Source organism: Haliotis rubra, unplaced genomic scaffold, assembly GCF_003918875.1.
Source record: "Haliotis rubra isolate DU_JTF1 unplaced genomic scaffold, ASM391887v1 Scf1201, whole genome shotgun sequence".
In the NCBI taxonomy this organism is placed as follows: Eukaryota; Metazoa; Mollusca; class Gastropoda; order Lepetellida; family Haliotidae; genus Haliotis; species Haliotis rubra.
The window spans coordinates 2,898-15,451 of record NW_025765117.1 but is presented as its reverse complement, the minus strand read 5'-3'; the positions used below and the strand labels follow the sequence as shown (position 1 = coordinate 15,451).

General features: G+C 41.9%; 2 protein-coding genes across 2 annotated transcripts; one reads left to right on the top strand and one right to left on the bottom strand.

Annotated features, from left to right (window-relative positions):
* Positions 1-5,588: 5,588 nt before the first annotated feature.
* Positions 5,589-7,204, top strand: LOC124263953. The gene is made up of 3 exons (XM_046698683.1): positions 5,589-5,600; positions 6,261-6,611; positions 6,854-7,204. The coding sequence occupies exons 1-3, from the start codon at positions 5,589-5,591 to the stop codon at positions 7,172-7,174; spliced, it is 684 nt and encodes a 227-aa protein (XP_046554639.1). The 3' UTR covers positions 7,175-7,204.
* Positions 7,205-9,910: 2,706 nt separating this feature from the next.
* Positions 9,911-12,247, bottom strand: LOC124263942. The gene is made up of 3 exons (XM_046698672.1): positions 11,904-12,247; positions 11,509-11,567; positions 9,911-10,616 (listed from the first exon to the last, which is right to left on the bottom strand). Exons 1-3 carry the CDS (start codon positions 11,925-11,927, stop codon positions 9,911-9,913), a joined length of 789 nt encoding a protein of 262 aa, XP_046554628.1. The 5' UTR covers positions 11,928-12,247.
* Between the last annotated feature and the right edge of the window lie 307 nt (positions 12,248-12,554).

The following is a 12,554-nucleotide window of genomic DNA, read 5'->3' as shown; positions in this document are numbered from 1 at the left end:
GTGTAATCAATGTTTTGACTTGGTTGTTGCTGATGACCCAGTTATCATCACTGGATGTTTAAGTCCATGTTTGCGTCTGCCCTTGGTTGCACAAAGATTACGACAGAAATCTAAGGAAATAACACTTATATTTCTAATTTAAAACGCACTTTCACACCGGAAAGTATACGCCCAATAGTGTTCCGAGACCAAATTTGTACCAGACGAATATCATCCCTATGAACTGAAACATAGAAGTGACATCGTTGCCCATGCACAAAGTACAAGTGTCAAATTACACATTCTGCAGTTGATGAGTTGTCGTGCTTTTCTAAACTGCGACAATGGAAGACGCGACATATTTGAAGTTCAAAATTTCAATGTCACTGGAAAGCTTGTGGTAGGATATGACTGGTTTATAGACGATGAAATACACAAGTTTTGAAATTGGTCAGATGTAACATATGTTATATTTGGGATTACACTTTCTTAGTAAAGTACATATTCTGGTACTTTTTGAGTTGAGCCCCCATCCGGGATTCGAACCCACACCCTCAGAGTCAGGCACCTAATCGCCAGCACACAAAGTCAGCCGCCTAACCCGCTCAGCTACCGCGACTTTCACAAAAATGGAAGTCGGACAACTGGTAGTCTAGACTGCGGACTTTGTGTACCCCTCTGATTAGTGTTAATTGGCACGGCTCCCACGGCCGAAAGCTATGAAATACACAAAAATATGCCATTTAGAAAGTGGTCAAATGTAACATATATTATATTTGGGATTTATAGAAGATGTTTAGCACGTGTATATATGTGTACGGCCTTGGTACTTGCTCATTTACCTAAATTATGAGTAAAAGGAAACAAATATTTTCATTTTCATAAGTTTCATCTACTCCTGCTTTTTTTGCACCCCAAACACGTTTTGTGTGTTTATGTATGTGTGCTAGGGTTGTTGCCTATCCAGGAGGTAGAATACACACCATCATGTGACGAATACATTGTGGGGTCATTGGCATGTCAAGGAACTTCGCGAGATATATATTTCGTCGAAAACGCTTCAAGATTAAGATTTGTTATCTGCTTCAGGAAACCGTTTCTATATCCGTTACCGTTACTATGGGAACGCTATGTTATAAGGCCGTAAGTGATGGGATCGCATCACGTGATGCCAGTTTTCTAGGAAGTACTATGGACACCAAGGACGTTTATTCATCATGTTTAAATATGGCTAACTCCGTTTCCGGAGAGACGACACGGGCAGTGTCAATGGCTTTCTTATTCATGCAGTATCCATAGGTTACGGTCTCATTCCCGAGTGATTCGTTAATGTTAAGTATCTGTAAAATATTTTTAATATCATCATCGTCGTCGTCGTCGTCGCCGTCATCATCATCATCATCATCATCATCATCATCATCATCAGTGGCATTATCATAACAATAATCACCATCACCCTTATCATTATGAGCCTCATATCCGTACTTTTGGCTGACAGCTGATTTAATACGCAGCTATTACTGACGGCCAAACCCTCCTTGCTGTCAGAACACACGCGAGGTGAGTTACGGAGGTTGCCGTGAACTTCCGATTGTAGGAAATGTCGGGATTGCGTACGCTACGATCAGCCGCGGGTTGTGTGTTGTCTCGAATTGCACTCACCGCCAGACTGAAGCACGATGGCTTCACATCGTTTGTTATTGGATCCTGAATTGTTTGCTGTAGTCAGGGCTCAGAGATTAGACTTAATCATGAGAGATTAAATTTCTGTAACTGCGCCTTGTGATGGATCCCAGTGGACACCAACTCGTCGAGTAATGGCGTAGTATTGATGCTATATAGAGCTAGGCTGACATTTAGTTCCTTGTTATCGTATCTGAAAATATATATCTACAAATATGTAAAATACAATCTAAATGAATCCAAGAACATATATTAATTTCAGACCCAGAACTAAGGCAATCGAGACTTGCAAATCATTCTAGCCTTGATATAGAAGTTCGTTATTCTCTAGAGTTTGTGAGTGAGTGAGTGAGTACGTGAGAATGGTTTTACGGTGCTGTTAGCAATATTCGAGTAATATCGTATCGGGGGACCACCAGAAACGGGCTTCACACATTGTACCCATGTGGGGAATCGAACCCGGGTCTGCGGCGTGACGAGCGAACGCTTCAACCACTCGGATACCCCACAGACCCCTAGAGTTTGTGAAGCAGCCTATGGATATAGATCTTGCACAGACAGCGGAAGACTGGTGGTTCGGTCCCGTTATACCGAAATAGGTTAAAATATGGTGTTTGTTGGTGCCTTGCGGCTGTGAGGATATAATTGGTCGGCTTAAGGGTGTCTGGGCAGGGTGTCCATGGTAAACTGAGACATGATATCTCTGTTAGTTTTCAATATAAACCAGGACTAACTCTGTTAGTTTTCAATATAAACCAGGATTAATCCGGAGCAGTGGGTGTGTGTTTCACATTAATCATGAAGTCCAAAAGTTAGGGAGAAATGCTCCTGAGAAAAATGTTTCGGGGGAGAAGTGGGATGCGCACCCCCGCAACCCCCGTTGGGATCAGCCCAGTAGGATAACTAGTTGATATTTCACCAAAGAAGGTGACATGTGCACAACTAGTGCTGCAACTTTATAGAGAAAAATATAAATTGCTTTCAACTTAATTTAATTCTCGTCTTAACTGGCATTCTAGAAGTTGGTGAATCAATAAAACATGAATCATTCTTTATGGATAACAACTTCCTGTTTATGGCATAGCCCAATTTTATGACCAAACACCAATGTGGAATCATTTACTTGCCATTAGTTTTAAGAAGATAATCCCCATACTGAACACACTGTGAAACTATGTCACTTCTTTTTATTACTGTTGTTTATATTTATGACTTAATCCATCTCAGATGAACTTAAATACCGGTATATAAGCCTTTGTCAGAATTGGAAAAACACCGTGTACTGTCGGAAAGCTCACATTAAATCTCCAAATCATCATCATCATCATAATCATAATCATCATCATCATCATCATCATAATCATCATGGCAAAACAGAAATACCTCTCCTTCAGCTTAGCTAAGGTAAGGCTAGGTGCTCAGGGCAGGTTTTACCCTTACAATGAATCTGGGAGACCCCCACCTTTGTATGTCAAGGTAAACCCTGCCCTTATCATCTAGCCTTACAAAAGGTTCGGGTCCAGGGACCCCATCACTATATTTTACGGGTCCTTGCTGGTGACATGAGGGTCCTGTAAAGTATGGAAGTGGTGTAGTGTACGTTTGCATAATTACTGCAGAGCCTGGAATGAATCAGTGATCATGTGGAGAGTGGTCATGACTGATGGGTGAAATAACAGACACAGATATCTACCCTTGATGCATTAAAGGTACGTTCTCGGTATTTTTGTGCCTCTCTCCAGAAGTGATATTTTGGGTTTTCTGTGCCCATTCTCAACAATTGAGCAAACAAGATGCACATTTGTGCGTTGCGTAAGAGCCTGGTTCAGGGTACCAACACAGAAACCACTACCACTGCCATGCACATAGAGCTTCTTGTGTCTGTTTACCTGTGTATAGTAAATACTGCCCACCAGACTTGTGTCTGTCTACCCATGTGTAAAGTACTGCACACCAGACTTGTGTGACTTGTGTCTGTCTACCTGTGTATAGTAAATACTACACACCTGACTTGTGTCTGTCTACCTGTGTATAGCAAATACTGCACACCTGACTTTTGTCTGTCTACCTGTGTATAGTAAATACTGCCCACCTGACTTGTGTGTCTGTCTCCCTGTGTATAGTAAATACTGCACACCTGACTTGTGTCTGTCTGTCTGTGTATAGTGTATAGTAAATACTGCCCACCTGTGACTTGTGTCTGTCTTGTCTACCTGTGTATAGTAAATACTGCCCACCTGACTTGTGTGTCTGTCTACCTGTGTATAGTAAATACTGCCCACCTGACTTGTGTCTGTCTACCTGTGTATAGTAAATACTGCCCACCAGACTTGTGTCTGTCTACCTGTGTATAGTAAATACTGCACACCAGACTTGTGTCTGTCTACCTGTGTATAGTAAATACTGCCCACCTGACTTGTGTCTGTCTACCTGTGTATAGTAAATACTGCACACCTGACTTGACTTGTCGTCTGTCTACCTGTGTATAGTAAATACTGCATACCTGACTTGTGTCTGTCTACCAGACTTGTGTGTATATAGTAAATACTGCACACCTGACTTGTGTCTGTCTACCTGTATATAGTAAATACTGCCCACCTGACTTGTGTCTGTCTACCTGTGTATAGTAAATGCACTGCCACAATCTGACTTGTGTCTGTCTACCTGTGTATAGTAAATACTGCACACCTGACTTGTGTCTGTCTGCCTGTGTATAGTAAATACTGCACACCTGACTTGTGTCTGTCTACCTGTGTATAGTAAATACTGCCCACCAGACTTGTGTCTGTCTACCTGTGTATAGTAAATACTGCCCACCTGACTTGTGTCTGTCTACCTGTGTATAGTAAATACTGCCCACCAGACTTGTGTCTGTCTACCTGTGTATAGTAAATACTGCACACCTGACTTGTGTCTGTCTGCCTGTGTATAGTAAATACTGCACACCTTGACTTGTGTCTGTCTACCTGTGTATAGTAAATACTGCACACCTGACTTGTGTCTGTCTACCTGTGTATAGTAAATACCTGTGTACCTGTGTATAGTAAATACTGCCCACCTGACTTGTGTCTGTCTACCTGTGTATAGTAAATACTGCACACCACCTCTGTCTACTGTGTATAGTAAATACTGCACACCTGTCTACCTGTGTTTAGTAAAATACTGCCCACCTGACTTGTGTCTGTCTACCCTGTGTATAGTAAATGACTGCTCAATTCCACCTGTGTGACTTACTGCACACCTGATCTGTCTACCTGTTTAGTAAATACTGCCCACCTGACTTGTGTCTGTCTACCTGTGTATAGTAAATACTGCTCACCAGACTTGTGTCTGTCTACCTGTGTATAGTAAATACTGCACACCTGACTTGTGTCTGTCTACCTGTGTATAGTAAATACTGCCCACCTGACTTGTGTGTCTGTCTACACTGTGTATAGTTAATACTGCCCACCAGACAGATGTGTGTGTGTCTACCTGTGTATAGTAAATACTGCACACCTGACTAGATGTAGTCACTGAGAACTAGAGAGAACCTTCATATAGCAATATGTAAGTAATCGTCATCACGTCACATGTCTGTAACTCAAATATGCAGCTGTGCATTACAAAAGTCTTGGTCAGCATTTTGATGATATAATTCACATCCACAATTGTTCAATAACTGTCCGACTAAAACCCAAAACCCAAACATGCACATATTAAACCATTCAATCTAATTACCGGAAGGCTCGAGATACAGCTGCCTACAGTACATGCCCAATGCCCTGGGTTACCTGTTTATTACCTGTATACAATTTAGCTACTGTATACAACAATGTATTGTCACTGGCATAATAACAAGTGTTGTAACATATGGCTGATGGTATTATTTATCTTATTAATATATTTCTATAAAATCCGGTAGGCATACATACAACGCATTTTAAATGATATCCAGAGTAAGAGGGGCGGTGTGGTGGCCTCATGGTTAAAGCGTTCTGCAGGTCACATAATTCGATTCTCTACATGGACAGTGTGTGAAGCCCATTTCTGGTGTCCCCTGCCGTGTTATGCTAAAAGTTGCTAAAAGCGCAGTGAACCTTCACTCACCTCACTCATTCAGTGTAAGAACAGGAGGCTTTCTTCCATTGCACTCGTAACTATTTATAACTGTGCTGGCCATTTTCTTCAAAATGATCAATAACATCAATTTTATTTTCAAATACATTTTTCAACTATTATATCTGATAATTTTCAAAAATGTTTCCAAACCATTGATACCGAGATAGAAATATAGCTTTTAGCAGTTTAAGCCATATGGCTATTACCGATATGTTTCTAAGTCCCCAAAGTCCAGAAGTATTAAATTTTACGTCAAGAATTGGATTAAGATATTGCATACCAGACTCAACTGATTTTTATGAGAAAGGACTTGATGGGTAAACTTTCATACTTTCAAGTGTTTTGTAACATTACGTTAATGATCAACCATGACTGACATTAAACATGGAAAGTTATTGCTAGATATTGCTAAAAGCAGCGCAAAAGTAAACTGACTCACTCACTCACTTCAATGTCCACAGAGTTTACCCCTCAGTACTGGCAGTTGAATGTACTAGCTGATAATTTCATGGAGTCATCTTTCTATCGTGGGCTTCCCCTGTGACCAGTTCGCACACCAGGAACCAGGCGCCAACAAGACTGAGTTACTAGCTGGACTCCTGGTATGTCCGCCCCGGCATGAACTACACGCCTCACTTCACACTACACATGAAGATTCACGTCAATGGCGAGGACGAACAGCCCTCTACAGATACCTTGAAGGTGAGTCCACATTGATGTACTCAACAGACAGTCCACAGATACCTGAAGGTGAGTCCACATTGATATACTCAACAGACAATCTACAGGGACCTGAAGGTGAGTCCACATTGATATACCCTCAACAGACAATCTACAGATACCTGAAGGTGAGTCCACATTGATATACTCAACAAACAATCTACAGATACCTGAAGGTGAGTCCACATTGATATACTCAACAGACAATCTAATAGATACCTTGAAGGTGAGTCCACATTGATATACTCAACAGACAGTATACAGGGGACCTGAAGGTGAATGGCCTCAAAGTCGTACAAATGGGTTACGCGAGGATATCACATTACATCACAGTTCTGAACACCTCGGGTATGCCGACATTTAATGGTAGTCTGTAATAATTTCGTCCGACTTCACCTTTACTTCTCATCAACACCTTAATTTTGTTGTCGTGATTCTTGTCCTGTTCTCTCTGGACGCTTCTTACGACAGAAGCGAGTCATTTTGGGATCCTATCAAGGTGAACGACATTTCATGGAACTTCGAGAAGCTTCTCATTGACCACAATGGCCGCCCACTCTTCCGGTTCCGGCCGGATGTTGAACCCATGGATCTGGAAGAGCTGGTTGAGCTAATGTTGACAGGTCCCTGGATCCCGACGAGTGGAACGCGAAAGCAGAAACTGAGCTCCAAATTATACACAACAAAATGAAAGTCAGAGAGGAGGCGAAGAAGAAAGAGGAAGAGAAAAAGAAACAAAAATAACTTGAACATATTATTCAAATGTGATACATTTGTCCCAATCAACTGTTTCTTTCTATTTATTTATTGGCATTGTGTTTTTAGTAAATTGAACTCATTAGGTGCCCCGGAGTAACCGGAAGTCCAGAACCGGATGTGCTAAACATCTGTCCTCATAGTGTATTTTAGGTACCATAGGAAACTAGTGCAAAACATTGAAGTTATACAGCTACTGACGTTGTTTATTTGTAACTAGAGGACAACTTACTGTCATTTGATCAGGCGACGCCGTGGCAAAATTCATACACGGCCCCAGATGTGTATCTGTCAAAGATGAGGCTATAAGGTGGATGTGGGATGTGGGATTAATGTGGGTGTACTCGACTTCAATACACACAGGTGATCAGGTGTACTCAGCTTAAACTGTGACTAAGCTATTTGAACCTTCCAAAAAATTACACGGTTAGTTTACGGAAATTGCCAAATCACAAATTCACTTCCGCTTTTTCAAATGCTGCAGCGACGCTTGATATATTTAGATAATCTTTATCACCAGCTGCAGTACATCACTGGATGATAGTAGCCTACATAAACTTCTTAACACATATTCCAATCCTGGAGATTACTGTGACATCATCTTATAGTCTTTGTCTGTTTGTGCTATCAACGTTCTTTGGTTATGTTGATTAATAATTCATTCATTCCATTCACCCATATATGGTCCTTTTAAGCAAAAATCTCTAGCTGCGCCTGTTTTGGCTCCCCGGGTATTTGACCTCCTCCCTTGCTTGCTACACTCTATGACGGCCTTTACTGTAAACTGCTCATGCAGAAGGCATGGCCCGATGGCCAATATGGACTGTGGTTTTGTACATTCAACCAGAGTCTTGTTGTTGGTAGTGTTCACGGAGGCTGTCAGTCACTCAGAGTCCGCCATTTAACAATAAAACGCTATATTTGTTCACGTGTCATGTGTTTTATCAGTGTTATTATATGGTATTTCAATCTCTGTTTGGGGGGATTATTAGTACCATTCCATCAATATCACGACGTGATGTGCCATAAATGGGCATCACACATTGTAACCGTATGTAAAATCGAATCTGGTCTGGCCCAGCGAGCTATGGCGAGAAAGAGATCGGAGGAGAGATCAAGAGATGAAGAGAGGGAGATTGATTTATAATGCTGGACCACTCATATTACCATCCAGAACTCAAAGTCACATGTTACTTCAGGTATTCCTGCCTTTGAGTAACGGTCGATGTCTATCTGTAATACCACAGTCACTGGCAGGAATTGTTTCTGTGACCGAATATATTTCGAAAAGTGAGAACCGAAAGTGAGAACCAATGAAACGGGGACGAAATTTTGGAAAAATAGACTCAAAATTTATTCACATATCAATGATTAATAATAAAACAAGTTATAATGAACAATAAACATGTAAACAGACCAAACAAAGAACCACAAATGACATGAGACAAATTTAGCTTTTAATAAGCTTAGTTTTACGCCGCTTTTAGCAAGAGCGGACGCCAGAAATGGGCTTCACACATTGTACCCATGTGGGGAATCGAACCCGGGTATTCGGCGTGACGATCGAGTGCTTGAGAGTTCTCTTGAGAATTTAAATAATGGAAGCAAATATTTTCGGGGATTTCACTGATTTCAACTTCAAACCGTGTGTGGAACACACAGCACATCCACCTGATTGTTCCTTGGCGAACATAATGCATAGGGAAACATATGACCCATCATCCAATGATATCACACCAGAGTTTGTAGGTGGAGGCAGGTCCGTGGAGATCCGGGTCTCTCACCAACTAGACTTTGTCGTAACAGGCGCGTAACGGGATAAGCGGTGGGCTTTTCTGACTTGGCTCATGAATGTTGTCTTATCCCCATGGAGATCTATGCTTACGATTTCAATCACTGGATTGACTGGACCAGGTGTTGCTTTCGAATGTTGCTGAATGTCGAGTTTATCAGCAAGGAAACAAAGAAGTATCATACAGGTAAAATGATCCAAGAGTAATTACACAGGAATGGCATACTGATGTACATTTACAATTTAACACCTGCTATTCAGCCTTTAAGGTCCTCGTCAAACACACACATCCGTCTTGTCACTGTCAGTATAACGGTACCTTCAACATAGATAACGGTAACTTTACGATCAATTATAACACCGCGGATTGGATATAACAGTATATGCCATGGTCCTGAACGTTGTGGACACTTGTAGTCCTCTTTACCAAGATGCAACTTCACCAGCGATGGTACGGTTTCTGCCCTAAAGCGACAGCCTTTTGGTACTGACCTCCAGGTAACGTGGAGCCGTAGTTTAGCCTATTGCCTTCATATGAGAAGACATCCCCGTCACTTCGTCACTGCGGCTTCCCGTCATTTCGTCACATTGACCATTACCGTATCCAGGTATACTCCTTGGCTTGGCGACATCAGACGCATTTCAAGGGCGTTTTAATGGCCAGTGTCACGATTACATTGTGTGCAATCCAGTTTTATAAGATTAAAATACACACGCACACCATGGTGTGATAAACCCTGTCCAAATCCTGTTGCATTTGTGAACTAATCGTGCAGTTACGGAAATACTCCGAAATGAGCCAAGATGATCTGGATGGCCGTGAAGAGAAACCATTTCGACGGATAGGTGGCTTTTCTTAGCCACGTAGAGATACAACTTCTACACCAGGTCTACACGGCCGACGACGGTGAAGTTGTGGTAGCCGCCGTCGCAGCTTCCAGTTGAAGAAACTGAACCAAACCTGGCGTTGCTGAGATCAGGACTGAGAGTGACGGGCAAATGCAGATATGAAGTGGTTACTTTGGGTGCGACAGATGGACCAAGGTAACCATCGTCCTGGTCGGGTTCGAATCCTGACGTGGGTATTTTCATCATTAAAGTGTTCTCCGGCACTCTCTCCAGCGTTCCTACTCTGTCGCGTGGCAGGGTCTGATTCTCAACCTTAGTTTGACCTTTGACCTTCACGCATCTGTTTAGCTTTAAGCATTTCCAGTTTTTCCATTGGAGTGTACAGATTATGCACGGTACGGGGTGGCCGTCACTATTACTGGGTGCTGTTGTAGTCGTTGACGTCAACTCCGCTCGGACCGCCCACGATCGGTTGCTATTTGTTCTCACGACTTTGTTTGTTTTCTTGGCGGGAAGCGCGTCATCTAACTGAGAATTGGTAGAGGCCTTCCGTGTGTACTGACGCCGGAATCTCGGCGAATACCGTGTACGTTGACGCTGAGCGAGACTTCCTGTTGCTGACGTATTTGACGTTGTCGTCGATGACGTCGACAAGCTACCCAGATGAAGACAGAGACGAACAGAAACAGAGTTCCCATTGCTATAGCCAGCAGCAGGGGCATGAAGGAGGCCGGATCTGAAGAAAATCGTGAGTGAGTGAGTGAGGCTTTACTCTACTAATTCTATTTCAGTAACATAAGCAAGGGTGAAATTGTCTTCAAATTGTGTACACATATTGGAAGTCGAACTCCGGTCTTCAGGTGGACGAGCGAATCCTTTAACCTCTAGGCTACCCCACCAAGACAACATTATACATTTTCAATTATATTACATGTGGAAAACGAATTTGACTTCCTTTTTGAATGTCCTATACATAATGAGAGCATTAATATTCAAAATGAAAACATATAAACGACGGACCTATGAGAAATAACGTGTACCTATATATCATGGATTATTATTTGACTCTGAGGCATTGTTTGCTTGTTGTTTAAAAGCCACACTCAGCAATATTCCAGCAATATTCCAGCTATATGACAGCGATCTGTACATAATCGAGTCTGGACCAGACTATACAGTGATCAACAGCATGAGCATCGATCTTAGCAATTTGGAACCGATGACATGTGTCAGCCTAGCCAGCGAGCCTGACCACCCGATCTCGTTAGTCGCCTTTTATGATCGACAAGCATGGGTTACTGAAGGTTCATTCTAACCCGCATCATCATGGGTGTGATCCATGATGTACATACACAACTGTTGGCTTAAACGTGCCATAATTCCAGAACAACCTAAAGAAGATTCGTGGGAATCTTCAGTTTAGTTTCAGATACTGCAGTATCCATTATTTCATACCTATTACCAATTCTTTTCAGAACAGCGACTTTATTTTCGGGTCGTGGTACAACTTAAATTAAATATTTCTTCAATTAATTTAAACAGAATTCACTTATCTCAATTTCAATAACAAGAAAACGTATGGCGATATGTACAAAAAGAACTAACATCGGGAAATACCACATATGTACCTTGTGACCCTGTTGTGGGGGCGGAATTGGGGCACGCCGAAACTGGCGGTCAAGGTCATCTGAAGAAGAAAAAGGAAATCGTTAAGTCTTGATGTACACAACATAATGCCCTAGATTTAAATCATCTAAATAAATGCAGCACGACAGGTTCCTGTCTTCATCATAAGCATTATAAACGGTGCAGCTAAACCGGAAGTGATGTAACTAAAACACCATACACTGCAGAGAGGTATTAGTTTGCATTAGTTTTCCGAAACTAGGATAAAGGTTCAGCTTTCACATTGATAATCTGCAATATGTCAATGTAAATGAGATAAATGAATGTATTTACTTCTATTGGAAATTAAAAGAATAAAAGAATGAGTTATGTCCCCTTGCTGATATATATAACTTACGTTTGTTCTTGCCGTAGAGAACATTTATGCGGAAGCCGCGCCCCCTAGTGGTAGAGATCCCGGAAGTGAAGGTAATCTTCAGACTGGGCCCCGGGCTGTAGATAATGTTGTGTGGCCCATGGACGTAAAGACTAAAATAGAAACACACCAGGACGTCAGAGGGATTCCAATATATTGTACCAGCGTCAAACAGAGGGGCAGTCTACCAGTAACGCCTCCCTACCGGTATTGGATGAGTGAAAAACATACTTTGTTATTCTGCCGCGGTATTGCTGGAATATTGCTACATAATTTTTCTCATTCACATAGCCGCCAAATTCAAGGCATTATTCGACCCGTGAAGATCCGGATTAGAATTGATCTTCTTAAACCCGTGCTTGTCGTAAGAGCGACTAACAGGATTGGGTGGACAGCCTTGGGACTTGGTTGACACATGTCATCGTATCTCAATTGTGTAGATCGATGCTCATGTTGTTGATCACTGGATTGTCTGGTCAAGACTGGATTATTTACCGACAGCCGCCATATAGCTGGAATATTGATGAGTGCAGCGTAAAACTAAACTCACTCACTCATTCACTAAGGTACTATTCAATGATGGAATAAAAATGGATAATGATGATGATAATGATGATGATGATGAGGAGGAGG